The 27,520-nt window shown below is 42.0% G+C and overlaps 1 protein-coding gene across 5 annotated transcripts in view; it reads left to right on the forward strand.

Annotated features, from left to right (window-relative positions):
- Positions 1–27,520, forward strand: part of nhsl1b (NHS-like 1b) — a 167,814-nt gene that overhangs the window by 80,811 nt on the left and 59,483 nt on the right. Inside the window, exon 1 of one of the 5 annotated variants that reach the window (XM_020455031.2) lies at positions 16,557–16,949. The exons of the other annotated variants lie outside the window; for them this stretch is intronic. Coding sequence (XP_020310620.2) covers positions 16,934–16,949 — 16 coding nt within the window. The 5' untranslated portion in view covers positions 16,557–16,933. Of the gene's footprint in view, positions 1–16,556; positions 16,950–27,520 lie in introns of those variants that run through there. 5 annotated transcript variants of the gene reach the window in all.

Genomic DNA, 27,520 nt, shown 5'->3' on the forward strand with positions numbered 1-27,520 from the left:
ATTTATTCTCTATTGAATGTTTCACAGTCTTAGAGGGGAGTCCTGATTAGTCAATGATACTGTGGTAAATCCCATTGGGAAGGACGCAAAGCTTATTGTTCATTGATTAAGGAAACAATGAAACATAACAGGATTATTATATGGGTCGATTTGTTTCTTTAAAACAAACAACTGTGAGAGGATTCCCCTCATTTAGCCAGGTTGGTGCTACCAGGTTATGGCGAGTTCATGAATGTAGAGGTTATGGAGGATGGACGTGTGACTTGTTAGGCTTTTGACTCGAACTGACTTGATACCCTCCCCAAGCCCAAATATTAAAAAGTGTGCATCGCATCAACTCTTCATTTAAGGGATTACAGTTTGAATCGGACAGCAGCCAATCAAATTGTGCCAGCTGAGAAAAAGTTGTGCGTGGCAATGCAGAGGAATGTCGGCAGGTGAATTCAGATGGAGCCCTTGGAAAGATGATACCAAAAAGTATGATTTTGGGATATAAAGAGGACGCTGTATAAACAAACAACGGATTGCAACTTGCAAAACATGCAGGAAGAAAATGACATACAGAGGCGCAACAACTTCCAACTTTGTTCGACATTTGAAGCTGCACAAAAAACACTAAGTCATGGCTAGTATAGGCAACAGCTATATCATTCATAACTTTGCTAGTGTAGCATGTTGGCTAACATAACGTTAAATCAATGAGCCTCCACACAGTCAGTCAGTGCGGGAACGTGATCATTGCACCCAAGATTGAGCTACAACTGGCTAGGCAGTTGGTAGCCTAAATCCTGCCTGATGTTACTGCTGTTCCTAAAATCATTGACATATGTTAGCCTACTGTAACCACACACACAGTGTTTGTGTGTGTGTTAAGGTTGGGCGATTGTGTACAAGTCTACATCGCACGATTGCGATCCTCGATAGTCGATCGCTATTGGGAGGGTCTTTCTCATGTATTTCCACGGAAATATAAAGTTTATTTGGAAAGTAATATATTTTTTTTTAAGCATTTATGATTTGCGTAAATGTAATATACTAACTATTACTCTTGTTAAAAATATGAAATGGTATTACATTTGGTGAAGAGCACTTGTTTAGGACTCGAAACTCAAAGTTTAGGACTTGAGACTTGTTGGTCTGTCTTGACTTGGGACTTGAGTGCTAAGACTTGAAACTTACTTGTGTCTTGTAAAACAATGACTTGGTCCCCCACCTCTGATTAACGTATCTTTACTTACTCAAGTATGACAATTGTGTACTTTTTCCACCACTACAATTGAGTGCAGGAAATGTAGAAATGTTAAAAGTGCTGAAATTAGTTTTGGTTGAATTGAACAGTATAAAACAATCAGAATGGAGAAAGACCCATTGAAATCACTGAGAATGTGTGTGTTGCCACTCTAGGATCATTCACTACTCATAAAGCAAATGTAGAGCTTTTAATCATCAAAAATGTAAAAATACCGTCATACTGTCCATTTAAAATTAAAATAAAAACTGTGATAGAATAATTTTATCCATATCGCCCAGCCCAAATGTCTGGGTCTGGGAGTGGGTGTTTTACCCTGATTACCACAGTTGCCTTGGGGTGCAGCATCAATTTGTGTGCATTATCAGGGTTCCCACAGTGTCCTGTGTGTTTAAGCCTTGGGCTGCCGTGGCAGCGTGCGAGTACACAGTTTCCAGGTTACAGCAGGTTTCCTGTGTGTTTGAGCCTTGGGCTGCCGTGGCAGCGTGCGAGTACACAGTTTCCAGGTTACAGCAGGTTTCCTGTGTGTTTGAGCCTTGGGCTGCCGTGGCAGCGTGCGAGTACACAGTTTCCAGGTTACGGCAGGTTTCCTGTGTGTTTGAGCCTTGGGCTGCCGTGGCAGCGTGCGAGTACACAGTTTCCAGGTTACGGCAGGTTTCCTGTGTGTTTGAGCCTTGGGCTGCCGTGGCAGCGTGCGAGTACACAGTTTCCAGGTTACGGCAGGTTTCCTGTGTGTTTGAGTCTTGGGCTGCCGTGGCAGCGTGCGAGTACACAGTTTCCAGGTTACGGCAGGTTTCCTGTGGGATTGAGTCTCAGGCTGCCGTGGTTCATTAACTCTGGTTGATTCTATGCAGCGCTTTACCAAGTCATGACAGGTGTTCTGTTGTTTTGGACTTGTGGTTCCTTGTACGAATTCTGACATTTCAGGCTCGCAAGAAAGTATTGTTCTTGGAACCTTGGGGTCTATGGACTTTTGCGCATAGCCAAGTTGCAGCAGGTTTGGTTCCCTATATGGGGCTCTTACAGGCTTCTCTGGTAAGTATTAGGGAAAAAGGTGGCTTCTGTAACCCATTTTTGGAGCTGGTCGTACTTGTGTGTACTTGGGCTGCGGTGGACCTCTTAGTTTGGTTTGGGGCATGATTGTATGTCCCCATAGTATGTTATACCGTGTGACTGACTGAAGGTGAACGTACAGTTATGAATATAACTACTGTTCCCACAAGGAGGCAACGAGGTATAACATATTTGGGCCCCAAGCGTCGGGATTTGGGCTTGCTGAAGAGCGGTACTGAAGATCCTCCTTCAGGGACCAGTAGTTATATTCATAATGGTATGTTTCGCAAGACATTGTTAACTAGCAAGTCGCACAATGACTAGAAGTCGACAGGAACAACTAACGCTAGTTAGCAATTGCACTAACGCTAGTTAGAAACTTCCTTCAAACTGCATTCAGAGTAGAGGTCGACCGATTATGATTTTTCAACGCCGATACTGATTATTGGAGGACCAAAAAAGCCGATACCGATTAATCGGACAATTATTATTATTATTTTTTGTAATAATGACAATTACAACAATACTGAATCAACACTTATTTTAACTTAATATAATACATCAATAAAATCAATTTAGCCTCAAGTAAATAATGAAACATGTTCAATTTGGTTTAAATAATGCAAAAACAAAGTGTTGGAGAAGAAAGTAAAAGTGCAATATGTGCTAAGTAAGAAAGCTAACGTTTCAGTTCCTTGCTCAGAACATGAGAACATATGAAAGCTGGTGGTTCCTTTTAACATCAGTCTTCAATATTCCCAGGTAAGAGGTTTTAGGTTGTAGTTATTATAGGAATTATAGGACTATTTCCCTCTATACCATTTGTATTTCATTAACCTTTGACTACTAGATGTTCTTATAGGCACTTTAGTATTGCCAGTGTAACAGTATCGCTTCCGTCCCTCTAGTTAGCGTGTCCTAGCTAGCTAGCCATTTCACTTCGGTTAAACCAGCCTGCTTCTGCCTACCACCGCTCAGTCAGATACTTGTATGCTTGTATGCTCAGTCAGATTATATGCAACGCAGGACATGCCTGATAATATCTCGTAATATCATCAACCATGTGTAGTTAACTAGTGATTATGATTGATTGTTTTTTATAAGATAAGTTTAATGCTAGCTAGCAACTTACCTTGGTTTACTGCATTCGCGTAACAGGCAGTCTCCTTGTGGAGTGCAACGAGAGAGAGGCAGGTCGTTATTGCGTTGGACTAGTTAACTGTAAGGTTGCAAGATTGAATCCCCCGAGCTGACAAGGTGAAAATCTGTTGTTCTGCCCCTGAACGAGGCAGTTAACCCACCGTTCCTAGGCCGTCCTTTAAAATAAGAATGTGTTCTTAACTGACTTGCCTAGTTAAAGGTTAAATAAAGGTATAAAAAAGTTTTAAAATAAATTGGCAAATCGGCGCCCCAAAATTCCCGATTTCCGATTGTTATGAAAACTTGAAATCGGCCCTAATTAATCGGCCATTCCGATTAATCGGTCGACCTCTAATTCAGAGACATAAAAATGGTATCCATGAGTTCCATCTGACTCTACGTTGGTCGAAAAGTGGCTTAATTGCCACAATCTCGCACTATCCCTTTAAAAGCTCATCTCGACAGAAAAAAACAAAAACAATATTATTCAGTCAGAATAAGTGTACTTATAAATAACATCTGGCAGTGACTCCAGCTTCCCTGCCAGACCAGTTAAAGCCCTATAGGCTGCCACGCACCGGGCCTGTGTGTGTGTATATATAGCTCCTAATGACTGGCTCTGGGCTCCTGTTTGCAAAGCAGCAATTATAGTGCGGTTGCCACCGGTGATCTGTTGGATGTTTTCCTTGGTTGCCATGGCAGTGGTAGGAGGCGGTGCAGACAGCGGAGCGGAGAATTCTGGTGCAGTTCCGTGTGATCTCCCTATTGTGAACTCACTCAGCCAATCAGAGCCAGAGAGACACACCCTTGTTGTCATTGGATGCACTAGGGAAGGTTGAATGAACTAAAACTCAGAATAATGAAAGGAGCCTAGCTATATCCAGGACACATTATGTAGATGTCTTATCTATGCTATTAGTTTTTATTGTTACACAGTATAACACATGGCCTAATGTTTTGCACATACTTTCTTACTTTAACATAGGTTGAGGGCACTAAGGCAGCTGTTTTTCCAAATAGGATAGAAATGACCAAGTGTCATTATGCCAGGGGCCTGTGGGTGGCGACAGTGAGCTGATAGTGTTGTCCCATACACTTTCAGCTCATCTCTTATCTGTCCTTATCACTGTCCTTATCACTCCCATAGCCACTATGTTCCCACTTTCACTGGACATGGACAAACCAATCACCTCAATCATTTACATTGAATACCAACTTGCTTTACTGGACTTCACTAATGAACCACTCAAGGACCTGACAGTAGAGAGGAATCTTGTACAGAAGGATTGAACACTCAGGTCCCAAAAGCCAATATCTGTCTGGTGCATCATCCTGGGAGGGACCAAGCCAGAATAAAGACTAGACCAGTCCCATAGCTTCTCCATGTTAGCCAGTCAAATCTCCTTTCCCTTTTAGTAATATGAGTTTTCTATGTAAATCGTAATATGGGTTTTACAGTACCATGTTAGCCGCAAGTCTAATATGGGATTTGCAAGCATGTCAATGTTTGGGTTTACCAATCTGAATGAATGGTGATTTGGGATAGCACAGCACATTAACCCAAATAAACATGCCAAACCAGAATTGGGTCCTACCATGTTATGAAAGGTTATTAGTGGGATATGAAAGGTATTTAGGTTCATATTCTATGTTGGAGTGATCTGCTGTAACTCCTGAGAGGCTTGTAATGATGCCCTCATAATTGTCTTTTGGTTTTGGAAAGACAAGCACATGTGCGCGCACACACACACATACAGTACATGTACACACACACCACACACACACACACATACAGTACATGTACACACACGCACATACAGTACACACACATTTTGGGGTCTGTGGCCCAAGCCCAGTTGTCCTGTAATTCCAGATTAACAGAACTCAGCAATAGTGAGACAACATTGGCCCACTACTCCTGGCCTAGCTCTGATGTTACAAGACTGAGCTGTCATTAAGAGATAGACATGTGCCATCTGCCACTGGGGCTCGAGACCTAGGACCAAACACACACACACACACAGTCACAGTGCAATTTGATAAGGCTTTCCTCTTCTGACTAAATTATAACGGGGCTGTCATATGCCGTATTGTATTATATTACTGATGCTGGCTGAGTATACATGGTCTTTAACAACCTTTATCTCTCTTTCTCTTTCTGCCTCTTCTATGTGCTGATAATGATGACTGACTGGGGATCATATTCAGGTAAGTCAACCCTCTCAGTTTTAACCTCCTTTTAACCTCTCCAGCAGTTCCTGGATCAGTCCTATGTGACATTTCAAAGCCCTAAGCTCCCACAGACCATGATGGCTCAACTGTTATCTGTCATTTAAGAGCGTTACTCCCATTTGAACCAAACTGAAGCTTTCCCCTGAGCTATTTGGTAGAATTACACTCAACTTACGTAACAGGGCACCTTTTCATAATCATAACTCCACATCTTATTGTCTGCTCCCTGGCATCCTCTTATCTTAGTATTATGGGATATATCCATGGACGCCATGACTCGGACCTGAAAGAGGATCATCAACATTGTGATAAAGGGGATAGGGGAATAGGCTTATGTTTGGTATTTGGTATTTTATTAGGATCCCCATTAGCTATTGCAAAAGTTCCTGGGGTACACGCAAAACATGAAACATGACATAATACAGAACATTAATAGACAAGAACTGCTCAAGGACAGAACTACATACATTTAAAAATGACACACACAGCCTACATATCAATACATACACTCTAAATATCTAGGTCAAATAGGGGAGAGGCATTATGCCGTGAGGTGTTGCTTTATCTGTTTATTTAAAAGCCAGGTTTGCTGTTCATTTGAGAGTTATATGAGTTAATACGAGAGTTCCATGCAATAATGACTATATAATACTGTACACTTTCTTGAATTTGTTCTGGATTTGGGACTGTGAAAAGACCCCTGGTGGCATGTCTGGTGGGGTAAGTGTGTGTGTCAGAGCTGTGTGTAAGTTGACTATGCAAACAAATTTGGAATTATCAACACATTAATGTTTATTATAAAAATAAGTAATGCAGTCAGTCTCTCCTTGTCTCTTAGCCAAGAGAGACTTGCATAGATAGTATTTATATTAGCCCTCTGATTACAATGAAGAGCAAGACATTCCGCTCTGTTCTTTGCCAGCTTTAGCTTAATTAGGTCTTTCTTGACCACATGACTGGACAGTAATCAAGATAAGACAAAACTCGAGCCTGCAGGACTTGCTTTTTAGAGTGTGGTGTCAAAAAAGCAGGGCATGTCTTTTTTTATGGACAGACCTCTCCCAATATTTATTACCATTGAATCTATATGTTTTGACCATGACAGTTTACAATCTAAGTTAACACCAAGTAATTTACTCTCCTCAACTTGTTGAACAGCCACACCATTCATTACCAGATTCAGCTGTGGTCTAGGAGTTAAGGAATTATTTGTACTAAATACAATGCTCTTAGCTTTAGAGATGTTTATTACTGGCCACCCAGTAATAAACTTCCGTGACTTCATTAGCTGTGGTTGCTGACACATATATGGTTGAGTCATCAGCATACATGGACACACAGTGTTTATTTAATGCCAGTGTCAGGTCATTGGTAATAAATAGAAAAGAGCAGAGGTCCTAGAGTGCTGCCCTGCGGTACACCACGCCCAAGATGTTTGACATTAGAGAATCTTCCATTAAAGAAAACCCTCTGAGTTCTTTTAGATAGATGGCTCTGAATTCACAATATGGCAGAGGATGAAAAGCTATAAAACATGTTTTTCTCAATAACAGGTTCTGGTCAATAATATCAAAGGCTGCAGTGAAATATAACAGTATAGCTCCCACTCTTCTTATTATCAATTTCTTTCAACCAAACTTCATTTGTTTCAGTGCATTACATGTTGAGAGCCCTTCTCTATAAGCATGCTGAAAGTCTGTCAGTTTCAGAGAGATAGCATTGTATTTGGTCAAACACAATTGTTTTTAACTTGTTTGCTAAGAGCTGTTAGCAAGCTTAGGCCTGCTGTTAGAACCAGTTAAGGCCACTTTACCAATCTTGGGTAGCGGATTACTTGGGTTCCCTCCAGGCCTGAGGACTAACACCTTCCCCTAGACTCAGATTAAAGATAGGAGTGGCTATTGAGTCATCTACCATTCTCAGTAGCTTTCCATCTAAGTGATCAATGCCAGGAGTTTAGTCAATATTGAGTAGTCAGTCTTGTCTCATCGCTGCAACTCCCGTACAGACTCGGGAGTGGTGAAGGTCGAGAGCCATGCATCCTCCGAAACGCAACCCAACCAAGCCGCACTGCTTCTTGACACAATGCCCGCTTAACCTGGAAGCAGAGGAAACACTGTACACCTGGCAACCGTGTCGGTGTGCATGCACACGACAAGCCATAGGAGTCACTAGAGCGCGATGGGACAAGGACATCCCTGCCAGCCAAACCCTCCTCTAACCCAGACGATGCTGGGCCAATTGTGCACTGCCCCATGGGCTGCAACAGTGCCTGGACTCGAACCAGGATCTCTAGTGGCACGGCCAGCAACTGCGATGCAGTGCCTTAGACCACTGCGCCACTCGGGAGGCCACACTTTTTTTTTACCATGAATACGGCGTCTCACTGTTTGTTATTGGCATTTCCTGCCTACGTTTGCCCACTTTGCCAGATGGATTTGTGATGTATAAGCCATCTGATTTGATGAAAGATGGAGTTGAATTAGTCTTTCTACCCATAATTTCCATCATTCTTTATGTCATTGATCTAGGCTTCATAATACAGTTTCTTCTTATTTTTGTTGAGTTTAGTCATATCATTTCTCAATTTGCAGTACATCAGCCAGAGGTGTGAAGCCAGACTTATTAGCCTCTCCTTTTCCCCATCTCTTTCAGCCATACAGTGTTTCAATTCCTCATCAATCCATGGAGCCTTAACAGTTCTAATAGTCAGTTTCTTAACAGGCCCATGTTTATCAATAATTGGAAGAAGCAATTTCATAAATTCATCAAGTGGAGCATCTAGATGCTCCTGATTAATCACATCAGACCAACAAATATTTGACCCAGCTTTTGGAACTTTGGCTCTCCTAGATATAACCACTATATTGTGATCACTGCATCCAACGGGTACAGATACAGCTTTCGAGAAAAGTTCTACAAGTATTAGTAAAAAATGTGATCGATACATGTGGATGATCTTGTTCCTGTCGTGTTTGTAAACACCCTGGTAGGTTGATTAATAACTTGAGCCAGATTACAGGCACTGGTTACAGGTAGAAGCGTCAATAATCAGGTCCCCAAGAAAGTAGACCTCTCTGTTTACATCACATACAAGCATTTCACACACAATATTTAGATACTGACTGTTAGCACTATAGCGACGCCCCAAAAGCATAGGCTTTATATGAGCAGGTGAACCTGCAACCACAGCTCTTTAATAACATTTGACGTGAGATCTTCTTTAGGGTTGATTTCAAGTTTTTATAACAATCGGAAATCGGTATTTTTGGGCGCCGATTTGATTAAAAAATAATACACTTTAAAAAAAATATATATATATATATATATATATTTTTTATACCTTTTATTTATCTAGGCAAGTCAGTTAAAAACACATTCTTATTTTCAATGACGGCCTAGGAACGGTGGGTTAACTGCCTCGTTCAGGGGCAGAACGACAGATATTCACCTTGTTAGCTCGGGGGATCTAATCTTGCCACCTTACAGTTAACTAGTCCAACGCAATAACGACCTGCCTCTCTCTCGTTGCACTCCACAAGGAGACTGCCTGTTACGCGAATGCAGTAAGCCAAGGTAAGTTGCTAGCTAGCATTAAACTTATCTTATAAAAAACAATCAATCATAATCACTAGTTAACTACACATGGTTGATGATATTACTAGATATTTTCTAGCGTGTCCTGCGTTGCATATAATCTGACTGAGCATACAAGTATCTAAGTATCTGACTGAGCGGTGGTAGGCAGAAGCAGGCGCGTAAACATTCATTCAAACAGCACTTTCATGCGTTTTGCCGGCAGCTCTTCGTTGTGCATCAAGCATTGCGCTGTTTATGACTTCAAGCCTATCAACTCCCGTGGTGAGGCTGGTGTAACCGAAGTGAAAAGGCTAGCTAGTTAGCGCGCGCTAATAGTGTTTCAAACGTCACTCGCTCTGAGCCTTCTAGTAGCTGTTCCCCTTGCTCTGCATGGGTAACACTGCTTCGATGGTGTGTGTTGTCGTTGTGTTGCTGGTTCGAGCCCAGGGAGCAGCTAGGAGAGGGATGGAAGCTATACTGTTACAGTGGCAATACTAAAGTGCCTATAAGAACATCCAATAGTCAAAGGTTAATGAAATACAAATGGTATAGAGGGAAATAGTCCTATAATTCCTATAATAACTACAACCTAAAACCTCTTACCTGGGAATATTGAAGACCCATGTTAAAAGGAACCACCAGCTTTCATATGTTCTCATGTTCTGAGCAAGGAACTGAAACATTAGCTTTCTTACATAGCACATATTGCACTTTTACTTTCTTCTCCAACACTTTGTTTTTGCATTATTTAAACCAAATTGAACATGTTTCATTATTTACTTGAGGCTAAATTGATTTTATTGATGTATTATATTAAGTTAAAATAAGTGTTAATTCAGTATTGTTGTAATTGTCATTATTACAAATAAATAAATAAAAATCGTCCGATTGAATCGGTATCGGCTTTTTCTGCCCTCCAATAATCGGTATCGGCGTTGAAAAATCATAATCGGTCGACCTCTAATATATGTATATAAATTAGTGCCATCGCAAAGTATTCAGATCCCTTGACTTTTTCCACATTTTGTTACGTTAAAAGTGTTCTAAAATGGATGAAATAAATAAAAATCCTCATTAATCTACACACAATACCCCATAATGACAAAGCGAAAACAGGTTTTTAGAAATTTTAGAAATTATTATTATTATTATGTATTAAAAATAAAAAACAAATATATTATTTACATAAGTATTCAGAGCCTTTGCTATGAGACTCGAAATTGAGCTCCAGTGCATCCTTGATATGTTTCTACAACTTGATTGGAGTTCACCTGTGGTAAATTCAATTGATTGGACATGATTTGGAAAGGCACACACCTGTCTATATAATGTTTCACAGTTGACAGTGCATGTCAGAGCAAAAACCAAGCAATGAGGTCGAAGGAATTTTCCGTAGAGCTCTGAGACAGGATTGTGTTGAGGCACAGATCTGGGGAAGGGTACCAAAGAATGTATGCAGCATTGAAGGACCCCAAGAACACAGTAGCTTCCATCATTCTTAAATTTAAGAAGTTTGGAACCACCAGACTCTTCTTAGAGCTGGCCACCCGGCCAAACTGAGCAATCGGGGGAGAAGAGAAAGGCCTTGGTCAGGGAGGTGACCAAGAACCCGATGGTCATTCTGACAGAGCTCTGGAGTTATTCTGTTGAGATGGGAGAACCTTCCAGAAGGACAACCATCTCTGAAGCACTCCTTTATGAGCCTTTATGGTAGAGTGGCCAGATGGAAGCCACTCCTCAGTAAAAAGCACATGACAGCTTGAAGTTTGCCAAAAGGCACCTAAAGACTCTCAGGCCATTATAAACAAGATTCTCTGGTCTGAAGAAACCAATACTGGTACTATGATTAAACTCTTTGGCCTGAATGCCAAGCATCATGTCTGGAGGAAACCTGGCACCATCCCTACAATGAAGCATTGTGATGGCAGCATCGTGCTGTGGGGATGTTTTTCAGCGGCAGGAACTGGGAGACGAGTCAGGATCGAGGCAAAGATGAATGGAGCAAAGTACAGAGAGATTCTTGATGAAAACCTGCTCCAGAGCACTCAGGAATTTAGACTGGGGCGAAGGGTTGCATTCCAACAGGACAATGACCCTAAGCACACAGCCAAGACAATGCAGGAGTGGCTTTGGGACAAGTCTCTGAATGTCCTTGAGTGGCCGAGCCAGAGCCCGGACTTGAACCCGATCTAACATCTCTGGAGAGACCTGAAAATAGCTGTGTAACAATGCTCCCCATCCAACCTGACAGAGCTTGAAAGGATCTGCAGAGAAGATTGGGAGAAACTCCCCAAATACAGGTGTGCCAAGCTTGTAGCGTCATAGCAAAGAAGACTTGAGGCTGTAATCACTGCCAAAGGTGCTTCAACAAAGTTTTGAGTAATGGGTCTGAATACTTATGTAAATGTGATATTTCAGTTTTTTTATTTTTAATAAATTAACATACATTTCTAAAAACCAATCTCAAGGATGATCAATGGAAACAGGATGCACCGGAGCTCAGTTTCGAGTTTCATAGCAAAGTGTCTGAATATTTATGCAAATAATATATTTCTGTTTTGTTATTTTTAATACATTTGCAAACATTTCTAAAAACCTGTTTTTGCTTTGTCATTATGGGGTATTGTGTGTAGATTGATGAGAAGAAAAAAAGTATTTTTAATACATTTTAGAATAAAGCTGTAACCTAACAAAATGTGGAAAAAGTAAAGGGGTCTGAATACTTTCTGACGGCACTGTATGTATAAATATCTTCCCCATAAGAATTCCTGTCTCTTCTATTAATGTAATATCCTTGTATTGCTACTGCTGTATCATCAAATGAGTTATCTAAGTGAGACTCAGAAATGGCTAATATATGAATGTTATCTGATATTAACAAGTTATTGATTTCATTAACCTTATTTCTAATGCTACATATATTGACATGGGCTATTTTCTACCCTTTTTTCGGTAGCTTCTCAGAGATAGACATAATATAACAAAAGAAGCCTTTTTAAACCTCAAATATACTACAAGTTCTCCTGCAACAGGGTGGTCAAATGAAGATCCCACGTCTATAGGTATCAGAGGATCATACCTGCCTGTAAAGACAGAACGTCTGATCTGATGTACCAACATGGATGACATTATGTGGGTTTATTCAGGTTTACTGAGATGATAAATCCTCTGATTATCTATTAATTCTCTTGATTTAATCTTTATTTATCTAGGTTAGCCTCTTTGAGATAAAATGACAATTTCAAGAGAGAACTGTTCAGATAAATCATACCAATGCCAGGTACTCTATCTCTTTGTGTGACAAGTTATGTTACTAACCAGAGCGCTATATCAGCTAAGCAGCTAAATGTCAGCTACAGCTAGCCCAGCTAAGCCTCGTGCAAGGCTACTTACTTTACTTACTAGCTCATCTCTTATCTGTGTGTATTATCGTTACCATTTCACATTGTTCCCTACAGAAATACTACACTGTACGTTTTATCTGTGAATGTGCTTTCTGGTACAGTACAATACAGACGTCTGAGATAGGGACATGGTAATTATTGTTGGTTATACAGGGCCATTGGAAGAGGGGCAATTCCACAGTAACGGAAGAGGGGCAATTCCACAGTAACGAAATTGCACTGCCAAACAAAACACATTGATTTCAAAGTTGAACAAATCATACAACTCTATACACAAGGACTACTTTTAACAATTTTCACAGAAAATTGTACAAAAACACATTTACTGGATGAACTGTGCAGATGCGCAACGTTTGGTAAGAGAATTTTGGTAAAATCTCAATTTTGTGTCCATGTTTTCCAAAACTCAGAATTAAGATTCAACGATGTCTGCAGAAATAATGGTGTGTCAGCTATGACGTGACAGACTTTGAAAAAATCTATTTTGGTTATTGAACTACAGTAAGTGAAGTGGATTTACACCCGGAAACAGAATTGCGGTAAATGAATGTCATTCCAGATCTGTACTGCACAGAAATGCGTCATGATGGATATGAAGGTCATTCTCTTCATGGTGCTGTATCCTAAATAGGAACACAAAAGTAGAAATGTACAATATCCTCCTTTGCATATTTGCGTATTATTCTACACACTGACTATTAATTTAATTAGCTCTGCCCCCAAACAAGACAACATTTGGTTGTCTTGTTTGGTCCGGATTTGTTTCACAAATTTGGACCTCAAAGTAAAGTATAGTAGAGTCACAGTATAAAGAGTCACAGGAAATTGGTGGCACCTTAATTGGGGAGGACGGGCTCATGGTAATGGCTGGAGATGAATAGGTGGAATCGTATCAAATACATCAAACACATGTTTGATTCCATTTGATTTACTCAATTCCAGCCATTTTTATTATGATCCCTCAGCAGCCTCCTGAGTCGAGTACAGAGTACAATACATTATAATGTTCTCAACTCTAGTGTGCTCTGTGTACTATACTGTATTGTGCTGAACTGTATACTACTTTGCTGTACTGTGCTCTCCAAACTTGTGAACCCAACTGTGGTTTGTGACTACTATGATTTCTATGTAACCAGTTCAATTGCGGAAATTCCATTTACCGATTTTTCTGAAATTTCGTTACCGATTTGGTAACGGAATTTAACATTTGAATCACTTAATAATTCGTAAACAAAATGTATAAATTAATTGATAGGTCTACCTTTACTTGTCGGCTCTGTGAACTGTCATGATCCTCCCTTATGAGGGTGAGAAATCAGAAAATATCTTAAAGATGTGTAGATGTTTGGTAATGAAATGTCAAGGCACAAGGCAATGTTTCTTAAACAGGAGGCAGAAACATTTATAAGACACTGAATATAAGTGTTGATTTTAGTTGCCAGTGGTCTTTACTTCAACATTGTTGTTTTGATGTATTTCTGATATTTTCTGGTAGATGTTTTCTAAGTCCCCTTTTCCATCTGTTTATCCAGAAATCAAAGCCTTTACTTATTCCTCATTTTTAGGATGGAAAATGGTAGATTTTTTTAATATGCCTTAATTTAATTTTTTTTAAATATATATATATATATACTCTTAGCTTTCATTTGACACCAGATTTGGCATGCTCCTATGAACTTCCCATGTTGCTGCTCACAGATCCTTTTACATGGAAATGACCAGAGTTAGATGTTGTGACGATCAGCTAGAAATATAGGCTGTTGGACTGTCTTTAATGCATTCTTGCTTCCTCCATTCCTTTAGTGAACCACTGATCTGTACATGATTGGATTAGAAAAGAGATTTCCACACCTCCAAACCTACTGCCTTTCCCCCATTCAGCCAAGTCAGATCAGTGATCACTTTGAAGGAGGATGCAATTTTGAAGGTTTGAGCAGACCCCTGTTCAGTTTCCATTTTGGAAAATTGTGTCTCATTCGTGTTACATTTTTACTGGTGTGTTTGTTGGTCTGTTCCAAGTTTGTGTATTTGTAGCGGTGGGTTATTTTCAGGGTTGTGTTTTTTGTGGAATTCTCATTTCACACCCTCGCTCATGCAGAAGAGCCCTCTCACACACACTAATCAGACAGTAATGGACAGCACCTGGTACTGGCAGACGTATCACAACATGCAACCTGCACCACCGTGGGATTGACACATGCACAGGCCATTTTTCTCACAGGACAAATCTCATGTGACATGTTCTGTGTGAGCACACACACACACTTCTTTACAAAATAGGACACAACATTTTGACAATGTCATGATGTGAGCACAGTGCTTTGGGCTTTTAGTCATTGATTTCTCCTCTTCCCCAAATCCCCCTCTGGGTGTGACAAACCCTTCCACAAAGCATGCCCACAAAACCTTCTCAACTATTCTGATTCTAGGAGGATCCATTGTGCTTCTCTACCATTGTGGTTGGCGCAAACTCATTGTTGAGTGACATTAGCATTTAAGATAGAAAATTAGCATTTAAACTAGTTTTAATACCCAAACCAGTTGATTATGTCTGCATCTGGTTATTTCTCCCAACCGACTTGACTAATTAATTATGAATAGTGTTGTGGAGCTCTTAGTTCGCATAACAAGCTATACCTCTCCACCATGTTAGAGACAGCAGCTAATGGGTTCACCCGTCTAAGATAAGGCCATTAGAGGTTCTCATTGGAAATCAATGTCTGGTCCAGTCAGCGTTTATGTCCACAGGCAAACTCTGTTTTAACCGACAGTGACACTCCATGATTCATACACTATGTTTCTGTTTTCATCTTTGTTCCTGGCTGTTTAGGGTTTATTGGACATTTTTACTGGGTCCCAAGGGTGCATATTCAGCTTCTAGGGTCCCAGCTAGAGAATGGATGGTTGTTTAGTCTCGGTGAGGATGCAAGTGTGGATGTTTGGTGTCCTAACGATGTTTACTGTTATGTCCGCTATGCCTCATGATATACACCACTCAGTCCCCTTCCTCTGAAGGGGGAGAGTGTGTGGCATTCCTCCGATCAGCTTTCACATGCCACAGCCAGCTGGGGACGTTTTGTCACAGCACACCAAGGTACAGTAGCTGTCAAAGGTGAACCCTCAGCCTCTCTAGTGGACCTCCTGAGGAAAACAGCCAGAAAATGGAATCAGTCATTGATAAACTAACATGGTCATGAATTTGTACAGTACCACAATACCACACTATGTTCAGCCAAAATATTGTGTCAGAGAATTTGAATAACCCTAGGCTATTGGGTATACTTGGGACACATCTTACACACTCAGGCTAATATTAACTGTCAATATGAAAGGAAACTAGTTGAATCCCAGGATTTTGAGACGGTCATGTGACCACGGTCAATCAGTGAGTCAGTAAGTACTGTCTCTATTGCTCGTGTGGCCAGGCTGTACTCTGTACGTCCGGCTCTGAGCGCTGAGGTCCCTGGATGCGTCAGTGGACGTGGCTGGTTTTGATAACAAACAGTTGAGTTGGGGGGATTAAGCGATTATGTTTGATCACAGCACAATGGCCAGGCTCGAGCCGGGCCCCCTGCCAACTGCTGACGGACCAACTTCAGAACAATCACACACCCCAGCCAACCCCAATGGTTGTGCGTGTGTGTGTGTGCGTGAATAACTGGTGTGTGTGTTTGTGTGTCCAAAGTGGGTTTGTCGCATACACAGTTTAGAAAATGTTATAGCGGGTGCAGTGAAATAAATGCTTGTGTTACTAGCTCCTAACAGTGCAGTTAAATGCCAAACAAGTACACACAACACTGTGTGCTTTAAATGGGCTTAAATGTGTGTGATAAAAGGGGGGTGGGATAGTTGGAGCTGTGAGTGAGGCAGAGCTTCTATCTGCCTACTTTTTCAGTTAGGGGGAGGGGTAGAGAGAGGTGGATTGTCAGTGTGGAAGAGGGGGAGAGCGATGGGAAGGGGAGAGTGGGGTTTGTAAAGCAGTTTCCTGCGGTGCATGCGTTGGCTGGCTGCCACTGTGAGTCTGTGTGTGTGTGTCAGGGAGAGAGAGAGAGAGAGATGGGGCGAGAGAGAGAAGAGTGTGTGTGAGTGTCTGGGTCCGTGGGTCTGTGTGTAAGCACGTTGACAGAAGGGTGCAGAGTGAGGGAGAGAGAGGGAGGGAAAGAAGGGGTTAAAGAAAGAAAAAGAGAGGACAGAAAAGTAGGGAGTAGCTCAAGGACTGGGTCTGACCACTTCATTCAACACCTCTGTGGATGTCTGTGGAACTTAAGGAAAAGCCATGTTCTGTCTGAAAGGTAGGACCAATCGTGTGTGTGGAGCGGAAGATTAACTTCATGCAATCTGAGTGTGGAACTTTTCCATCCGAGTTCGGAGACAAAGGGAAGGTTTAACCCCATCTCTTTTCCCGGACGGAAAAGTTCTCTCCTTTCGGTCACAGTGGTTTCTTCTCCACATGTCTTCCTTTGTTTTCCTTTATACTGTAGGGAGTTTTTCTTTCTTTCCTTCTCTCTTTCTCTGTCATACTCTTTCTCCATCTCTTCCTATATTGAGGGAAGTGAGGAAGAGAAGTTGAGTAGATTCAAGTTGTAATCTATTAAAAGTGTTGCTTTGATCCATTGTTAGAATTTGATGTGAACATCTGTCTAGTGTGTCTGTTTAAACTTGAAAGAACGTTTCAGCGCTGTCTACTATGGAATGTGTTGTGTGTGTGGTCAGCATATGTGTGTTCAATATGTCTGAGTAAAGTAGAATGGAGGGTATTTTAAGTGCCGTGTGGACGGTGGAGTGTGTTCCTCTTTCACATTGGCAGCTGCCAGGGAGGGAGGGCAGCAGTTGCTGTAGTGCTGTCCTGTGCTGCAGAGTGGCGCCATGTGTTGGCCAGGCAGCGCTGGGCTCAGCCGGGCAGGGCAGAGCACCAACAGAAAGGACAACAGAAAAGCTCTACACTCACAGCTCTCTGCTATTCTCTATAGATCGGTCTTTCTCGCTCTCTCTCCTTCATTCAGTGTTTTTTTTTTGTACCTCTGTCTCATTCTCTAATTGATGTCTCTTGTATTATCTTTCTCCCTCTCGCACTCTTTTTTTTTGTTGTCAAATTTCTTTATTTTTTTCTCTTTTACAAACACACTGCCATAGCCAGGGGCAGAGCAGACATGCGCAGGCATTGATTTGATTGGCAGTAGGCACTGGGTCATGGAAAAACTGTTCACACTGGCAAAAAAGTGGCACCTCGGTTGGCACACACTAAGCAGCTCATTGGCACCTCGGTTGGCACACACTAAGCAGCTCATTGGCACCTCGGTTGGCACACACCAAGCAGCTCATTGGCACCTCGGTTGGCACACACTAAGCAGCTCATTGGCACCTCGGTTGGCACACACTAAGCAGCTCATTGGCACCTCGGTTGGCACACACTAAGCAGCTCATTGGCACCTCGGTTGGCACACACTAAGCAGCTCATTGGCACCTCGGTTGGCACACACTAAGCAGCTCATTGGCACCTCGGTTGGCACACACTAAGCAGCTCATTGGCACCTCGGTTGGCACACACTAAGCAGCTCATTGGCACCTCGGTTGGCACACACTAAGCAGCTCATTGGCACCTCCTGTGGCACATGTTCCAAACATTTAAATGTTCCTGGATCGCAGCGTCTGCCACCTCTGTATCTGAAGAGGCTGAGCTGTGATTGGCCGAGGTGGCAATGAGGTCACCATCATCTAATCTTGCTTTGATTTAGAATGTGAAGTACTCTTAAACTGTCTGTCACAGAACCCCAATGTACTTTACATTATGACAGCAAACCAGACATTATCAGGAGCACTGTACTGATGATCTATTCCACATCACCCGGCAGCTCTTCCTCGTCTACTTGGACTGGCCCCACCAGTCTGGGTTTGAGGTAGCGGACTAAACTCTTCTCCATGGTGAAGGAAGTTTCTGATGACCTTTCCCAATGGCGTGGAGCTGAGACCAGGCATTGTGGAATTTACTTCCGACTACATCGATTCACCCATGGTCAATACTTCAAAAAATGGAAATCATGAAATGCTCAACTTTTACATATGTTTGTCCTCTGTAGTTGTGTGCCTTTGTTTCCTGAAATCCATACCTTTTCAATAAACTTTAATCAAATAGAACCACTGACTGTTTGCTCATTGCTGTTGCTCTAAGATGGCAACTCAGTGTAAATGTGCAATTAAATCTCAACAAGGGAACAGTCATGATTGTATTTGATTAACGTTTTATTGAAAAAGTAGGGATTTCAGAAAACAAAGAAAGGCACGCAACTACAAAGGACAAACATAGATACAAGGTGGGCGTTTCATAATTGTGCGAATCGATGTAGTCGGAGATAGATTCCACGAAGCCTGGTCTCTGCTCTACACAGTTGGTGAATGTTCAGAGCCATTTGGGTTGCCAGGTTAGAGCCATATGGGTTGCCAGATTGAAGATGTAGGGCGACTGCCCAAAACACCCCTCATCTTTCCACCCCGGAGCAGGAGTAAGGCTGGTAATGTTAGTTAAAATGCGGTTATCTATCCTAACTTGACTTTACCCCTCAGTACCACGGTAAATCCCAGCTCTTTAATTTACTGTAAGCTCTTGGCATGTTATGGGGAATGGTTGGCTTCATAAGTCTGTATTTATCACATTACCTACCGTGTCTCGTACAAATGTAATATGGTGGTTGTGTAGGGGTTAGTGGAATGGACTGCTGGCCAAGGAGTTGATGGGTTTTATGTTAGACCCCATCAGGCTGTTGTATCCTAGAATTGAACATTGACAGCGAGTAATCCAGAAGCTCCAGGTTGAGTATGCAATATGTCTGCCTTGTAAAGTGAATCTAATTTCTTGTAGAACTAAGATGTCACCCGATGTTCCAATCCAGACGGTACTGAAGGCAAATGATTTTGGCGGCTCTGTCCAGGCTAGGACAACAAGTGAAACTAAGACCATATTGCTCTCTTCTCACCAATCCAGACCTTTATTATGTGAACAACACCAAAGACAGAAGGGGCTAGGGACCAAAAGGGAACTGGTCTGTGCTTGGTGTTGTGTTTTTAGTTGCCTTGTCTAACATCTTATTAAATCTATCTATTTGACTTTGTTTGGGTGATGTTTCATTAATCCTGCTGATGTGACAGTCTGGTGAGCGCAAAGAGAGGGCAGATGTTCCCAGTACAGTAAAGGAACTACAGGACATCTCTCTCCTCTGCCCCTTCTGCCATGTGGGTTAAGCTGTCTAGTGGCTATTATGTAGGCAGGGAATAGTTAAGATGTGTTTTATGTAGGGAGGCAAGATATATTGGTAAGCATATCGGAATCGGCCGATATTAGCTAAAAATGCCAACTTGGACATCGGCTCTATGTATAGTTTAACGCCGATGTGCAAAACCAATGTCAAAGCTGACGTGCATACCTGTATGACGTAATGACGCCACGACTACACGTGCAACACAGCATTCCTAACCTAGTCCACAATGTCTGCTGTGTCGATCTATTTTGACGTTTCAAAGGAACATAACAAAAAGGCCATATGCAACGTTTGTGCTGCTATTATTTCCAGAGGAGAGAAAGTGAAATCTTTCAATACCACAAACCTAATTACTCATTTGAAAGTGCTTCACCCCCAGACGTTCAGCGACTACTTAGAACAAAAGCAGAAAAAAAACTAAGCACACACTTCCAACAATTTAACAAGTTCAAGTCGAGCAGTCATTTGAAAGAGTAAGAGAATTTCAGCGAGACAACTCAAAGCCAAAATCCATTAACGCCAAAATGGATGATGTTAGCTTTCGCCGACTGGTCGAGAACTTCGAGCCCCGGTACACACTACCAAGTAGGCGCTATTTTTCAGATGTTGCCCTACCGGAGTTACACACTTGTTGAACGGCACATCCATGAGCTACCTGCTATTAGCTTCTCGACTGACATTTGGACCAGCGAGGACAGTCTTTGCCATGCATGGCACACATGCTCCAACTGGCTGTGAACGAAGGCGTTTTGGCCCAACGCAGCATATCTGACACAGTGGCAACAGGTAGGAAGATAGTGCGCCATGTTAAACACTCACAGCTTGCATACAGCCGCCTGCAAGCAATACTACAGGAGCAGCTTGGAGTGCAAATGAAAGCAAGACCTTTCCACCAGATGGAACAGTACTTTTTACATGGAGAGCCTGCTGGAACAAAAACGAGTGCTTGGCGTGTACACAGCTGACTGAGTTACCTGCAACAGTCGGTGCAAACCAGTGGACTCTCATTGAAAACATGAACACGCTCCTAGCTCCATTCGAACAACTCACTCGAGAAATAAGCTCAACAACTGCATCTGCAGCAGACGTGATACCCTCTGTCATGGCATTGAAACTCCTGGTCAACAACTGCCGATACAGACTGTGGGGTTAAAACTTGCAAAAGTACTTGAGACTGTGAACAAGAGATTCGGGGACATTCTGTCTGAGCCTCTTACTGTGTCGCGACCATGGTCGATGCTACGTACAAGGACCGCTACTTCGATGCAGACAAGAAACAGGGTTTATGTGTAATGTTACATACACAGCTGGACAAGATGGAAACGGACACAGTGACATTGAGCACCGAGGAAGAGGACCCACGACAGAAGAGGCCATGGACAGACCGAGCTAAAACCACTGCTTGACATGTATGATGAAATCCTGGTTGAGAATAAAACGACTGAACAAATGAACAACAAAACAACACAGCAAGTAAGTGAAAGAAATAGGTTTTGATTGTATTTTACTGGTAATGGGGACAAATGTAAATGCCAACAAAATAACTTTTTGTGTGTGTGTTTCAACTATTTAACTAGAATGTTTAAATTTTAAATATTAGTGTCGCATATTTTGGCATGAAAATATTGGATACTGATATCAGCCAAAAATGTCATATCAGTGCATCCCTAGTTTTATGCTACTATGGTTAGCCCGCTGTATTAGTGGTCACAGCTTAGACACACACTGAGTGTACAAAACATTAAGAACACCTTCCTAATATTGAGTGGCATCCCCCTTTTGCCCTCAGAACAGACTCAATTCATCAGGGCATGCACTCTACAAGGTGTCAAGCGTTCTACAAGAATGCTGACCCATGTTGACTCCAATAATTCCCACAGTTGTGTCAAGTTGACTGGATGTCCTTTGGGAGCTGGACCATTCTTGATACACACAGGAAACTGTTGAGCATGAAAAACCCAGCAGCATTGCAGTTTTTGACACAAACCAGTGTGCCTGGCACTTACTACTATACCCCATTCATAGGCACTTCAATCCTTTGTCTTGCCCATTCACCCTCTGAATGGAGCACATACACAATCCATGTCTCAAGGCTTAAACATCCTTTTTTAACCTGTCTCTTCCCCTTCATCTACACTGATTTGAAGTGGATTTAACAAGTGACATCAATAAGGGATCATAACTTTCACCTGAATTCACCTGGTCAGTCTATGTCATAGAAAGAGCAGGTGGTCATATGTTTTGGACACTACATTTTTACAAATAAATTCAAATGTATAAGCTAAAATCTCTTCAGTCAATAAGGGAAAGGAAAGGTGGATGCCTAGTCAGTTGTCCAACTAAATGTATTCAACTGAAATGTGTCTTCCGCATTTACCTCATCCCCTCTGAAGCAGGGGGGGCTGCCTTAATCGACATCCATGTCTTCGTGGAACAGTGGGTTACTGCCTTGCTCAGCGGCAGAACGACAGATTTGTTTTACTTTGTCAGCTCGGAGATTCGATTCAGCAACCTTCCGGTTACTGGCCCAACGCTCTAACCACTAGTGTTCAAGCTCTTTGTTATGGCAAGCCTAAATAAGTTCAGGAGTAAACATTTGCATAATAAGTTGCATGGACTGGCTCTGTGTGCAGTATTGGTGTTTAATGTGATATTTGAATGACTACCTCATCTCTGTACCCCACACATACAATTCTCTGTAGAGTCCCTCAGTCGAGCAGTGAATGTCAAACACAGATTCCATCACAAAGACCAGGGAGGGTTTCCCAATCCCTTGCAAACAAGGGCACCTATTGGTAGATGGGTTAAAAAACAGCAGACATTGAATATCCATTTGAGCATGGTGAAGCTATTAATTATACTTTGAATGGTGTATCAATACTAGAGGTTGACCGATTGATCAGAATGGCCGATTAATTAGGGCCGATTTCAAGTTTTCATACCAATCGGAAATCTCTATTTTTGGGCAACGATTTAGCCGATTTAAAAAAACAAACATTTTATTATTATTTTGACGATCGTTTTATACCTTTATTTAACTAGGCAAGTCAGTTAAGAACGGGCCTCCCGGGTGGTGCAGTGGTTAAGGGCACTGTACTGCAGCCCAGCTGTGCCACCAGAGACTCTGGATTCGCGCCCAGGCTCTGTCATAACCGGCCGCGACCGGGAGGTCCGTGGGGCGCTGCACAATTGGCCTAGCGTCATCCGGGTTAGGGAGGGTTTGGCCGGCAGGGATATCCTTGTCTCATCGCGCACCAGCGACTCCTGTGGCGGGCCGGGCGCAGTGCGCGTTAACCAAGGTTGCCAGGTGCACGGTGTTTCCTCCGACACATGGTGCTTCCGGGTTGGATGGCGCTGTGTTAAGAAGCAGTGCGGCTTGTTTGGGTTGTGTATCGGAGGACGCATGACTTTCAACCTTCGTCTCTCCCGAGCCCGTACGGGAGTTGTAGCAATGAGACAAGATAGTAGCTACTAAAACAATTGGATTCCACGAAATTGGGGAGAAAAAGGGGTAAAATTCAACAACAAAAAAACACCAACAAAATCAGTTAAGAACACGTTCTTATTTTCAATGACGGCCTAGGAACTGCCTTGTTCAGGGGCAGAACGATAGATTTTCACCTTTTCAGCTCGGGGGATCCAATCTTGCAACCTTACAGTTAACTAGTCCAACGCTATAACCACCTGCCTCTCGTTGCACTCCACGAGGAGACTGCCTGTTATGCGAATGCAGTAAGAAGCCAAGGTAAGTTGCTAGCTAGCATTAAACTTATCTTGTATTTTTTTTAAACTATCAATCAATCATAATCACTAGTTAACTACACATGGTTGATGATATTACTAGTTTATCTAGCGTGTCCTGCGTTGCATATAATCGATGCAACGCTGGGGGATGATTTAACAGAAGCGCATTTGCGAAAAAAGCACAATCGTTGGACGACTGTACCTAACCATAAACACCAATGCCTTTCTTAAAATCAATACACAGAAGTATATATTTTTAAACCTGCATATTTAGCTAAAAGAAATCCAGGTTAGCAGGCAATATTAACCAGGTGAAATTGTGTCACTTCTCTTGCGTTCATTGCACGCAGAATCAGGGTATATGCAACAGTTTGGGCAGCCTGGCTCATTGCGAACTAATTTGCCACAATTTTACGTAATTATGACATAACATTGAAGGTTGTGCAATGTAACAATAATATTTAGATTTAGGGATGCCATCCGTTAGATAAAATACCGAACGGCTCCGTATTTCACTGATATAATAAACGTTTTGTTTTTGAAATGATAGTTTCCGGATTCGACCATATTAATGACCTAAGGCTCGTATTTCTGTGTGTTATTATGTTATAATTAAGTATGATTTGATAGAGCAGTCTGACTGAGCGATGGTAGGCAGCAGCAGGCTCGTAAGCATTCATTCAAACAGCACTTTCGTGTGTTTTGCCAGCAGCTCTTCACAAGCACAGCACTGTTTATGACTTCAAGCCTATCCACCTAATGGCTGGTGTAACCGATGTGAAATGGCTAGCTTGTTAGCGGGGTGCGTGCTAATAGCGTTTCAAACGTCACTCGCTCTGAGACTTGAAGTAGTTGTTCCCCTTGCTCTGCAAGGGCCGCGGCTTTTGTGGAGCGATGGGTAACGCTGCTTCGAGTGTGGTTGTTGTCAATGTGTTCCTGGTTCGAGCCCAGGTAGGGTCGAGGAGAAGGACGGAAGCTATACTGTTACACTGGCAATACTAAAGTGCCTATAAGAACATCCAATAGTCAAAGGTATAGGAAATACAAATGGTATAGAGAGAAATAGTCCTATAAATACTATATTAACTACAACCTAAAACCTCTTACCTTGGAATATTGAAGTCTCATGTTAAAAGGAACCACCAACTTTCATATGTTCTCATGTTCTGAGCAAGGAACTCAAACGTTAGCTGTTTTACATGGCACATATTGCACTTTTACTTCTCCAACACTTTGTTTTTGCATTATTTAAACTAAATTGAACATGTTTGATTATTTATTGAGGCTAAATGGATTTGTATTGATGTATTATATTAAGTTAAAATAAGTGTTCATTCAGTATTGTTGTAATTGTCATTATTACAAATAAAATATAAAAAAATCGGCCAATTGATCGGTATCGGCTTTTTTTGGTCCTCCAATAATCAGTATCGGCGTTGAAAAATCACAATCGGTCGACCTCTAATCAATACACGCAGTTACTGCAAAGATGCAGGTGTAATCCCTAACCCAGTTGTCAGAGAGGAAGGAAACCACTCAGGGATTTGACCATGAGGCCAATGGTGACTTTATAACAGTTACACAGTGTGTAATGGCTGTGATTGGAGAAAACTGAGGATGGATCTACAACATTGTAGTTACTCCACAATACTACCCTAAATGACAGAGTGGAAATAAGGAAGCCTGTACAGAATAAAAATGTTCCTAAACATGCATCCTGTATGCAATAAGGCACTAAAGTAAAACTGCAACATGTAGCAAAGAAATTCACTTTATGTCCTGAATACAAAGTGTTATGTTTGTGGCAAATCAACACATTTTTCATATTTCATTTTCAATACATTTTGCAAAAAAATCTAAAACCATGTTTTCACTTTGTCATTATGTGGAATTGTGTATAAATGTGTGAGGACATTTTTTTTAAACCAGTTTTGAATTTAGGCTGTAACACAACAAAATGTGCAGTAAGTCAAGAGGTATGAATATTTTCTGAAGGCACTGTACAACTGTTGTTTTGGGTTTAGAATAGATTGACTCTGCTGTAACTGAGTTCTCTGTGTAGAAGTTGATGGCAGTGGGTTAGGTGTAGAGCAGTAGATAGATGGTCATGTATGGAGATTCACGCCGTGACTGATTACAGTGTGAAGCTAAAACAGTGTAAAGTCTGTCAACTTCTCCCTCTGGTGTCCATTGTGAATCTCAGGCGTGTGTAGCAAACATGTGTTATGGAGGTGTGTGCATGAGTGTGGGTGTGTGTAATGATGAGCACATGCACTTATGAGCACATGCACAAGTTTGCTCATTGATATAAAGTAACACATTTGGGGATGGTCATGTTTTACGTGACAGTGTGTATGTGAGTGTGAATTTAAGCAATGTGTCTGTGAGTTCCATACACTCTTGGGATAGCTGGGGGTCAGGTGTTGTCTCTCCATGTTAGTGGCTGGGTCCAGACCTATGTATAACCTGTGATAGCATTTAACACCCTCATCACAGCCTGTATGGAGGACCAGGCCAGTCTGATCTGAGTTTTAGAGCTACTAGAGTTATGAGAGGGATGAGTTTTAGAGGAGATGGGATGAGTTTTAGAGGAGGAGGGATGAGTTTTAGAGGAGGAGGGATGAGTTTTAGAGGAGGAGGGATGAGTTTTAGAGGAGGAGGGATGAATTTTGGAGGAGGAGGGATGAATTTTAGAGGAGGAGGGATGAGTTTTAGAGGAGGAGGGATGAGTTTTAGAGGAGGAGGGATGAGTTTTAGAGGAGGAGGGATGAGTTTTAGAGGAGGGATGAGTTTTAGAGGAGGAGGGATGAGTTTTAGAGGAGGAGGGATGAGTTTTAGAGGAGGAGGCATGAGTTTTAGAGGAGGAGGCATGAGTTTTAGAGGAGGAGGCATGAGTTTTAGAGGATGAGGCATGAGTTTTAGAGGAGGAGGCATGAGTTTTAGAGGAGGAGGGATGAGTTTTAGAGGAGGAGGGATGAGTTTTAGAGGAGGAGGGATGAGTTTTAGAGGAGGAGGGATGAGTTTTAGAGGATGAGGGATGAGTTTTAGAGGAGGAGGGATGAGTTTTAGAGCTATTAGTGACCCTACGTGTTGATAAGCTTTGACTTTGTTTTTATGTAGCTTATTCACTTTCAGTTCACCATTTAAGATGCTACAGAAAGTAGGTTAGACTACGGAGGTGAAGTTCCAAAGACAATGGATGACTCCTGAGTTCTGTAGAACAAGTTCTCACTATGGATGAGTCCTGTAGACTACGAATTAGTTCTGTTGACAAGCAGGAGTTCTAGATAATGGACGAGTTCTGTTCGCTACAGTTGGTTTGAGACAATGGCTAAGTTTTCCATAGTCCTCCTGTAGACAATATATTTCGTTTTTTTTTTCAATAGTCCTCCTGTAGACAATGGATGGAGTTTTCCATAGTCCTCCTGTAGACAATGGATGAGTTTTGTTAGCCTGAGCTCCTTAGACAATAGCTGACTCCAACATGATTCTTCAGACAAACAGAACACAGCATGCAGGTGTTTTCCCACTCTCCCCACATGTAGCCCCCCTGGGTCTCCCTGGAAACCATTTTCTCTGAGCCTTCCGTAATATCCCCCTGTACAAGCACACACAAAGGCACGCACGGGCCCACGCAAGTGTGCTTACACACACACACACACACAGTGGATGAGCTCTTCCCAGTGTGGACCCGCGTGGGTATCAACAGAATTGTCTGGGAGGTGTAGTCACACACACACACACACACCACACACACGCTCACCTCCTGACTGACTACCCATAATCCCCATTCAGAACCATTGGGCTGAGAAAGACCGGCCGCACTGCATGTTGGGCCGGGGGGGTTATCTACCCATGCAGTACTG

The sequence above is a fragment of the Oncorhynchus kisutch genome, linkage group LG21 (genome assembly GCF_002021735.2).
Source record: "Oncorhynchus kisutch isolate 150728-3 linkage group LG21, Okis_V2, whole genome shotgun sequence".
Taxonomy (NCBI): Eukaryota; Metazoa; Chordata; class Actinopteri; order Salmoniformes; family Salmonidae; genus Oncorhynchus; species Oncorhynchus kisutch.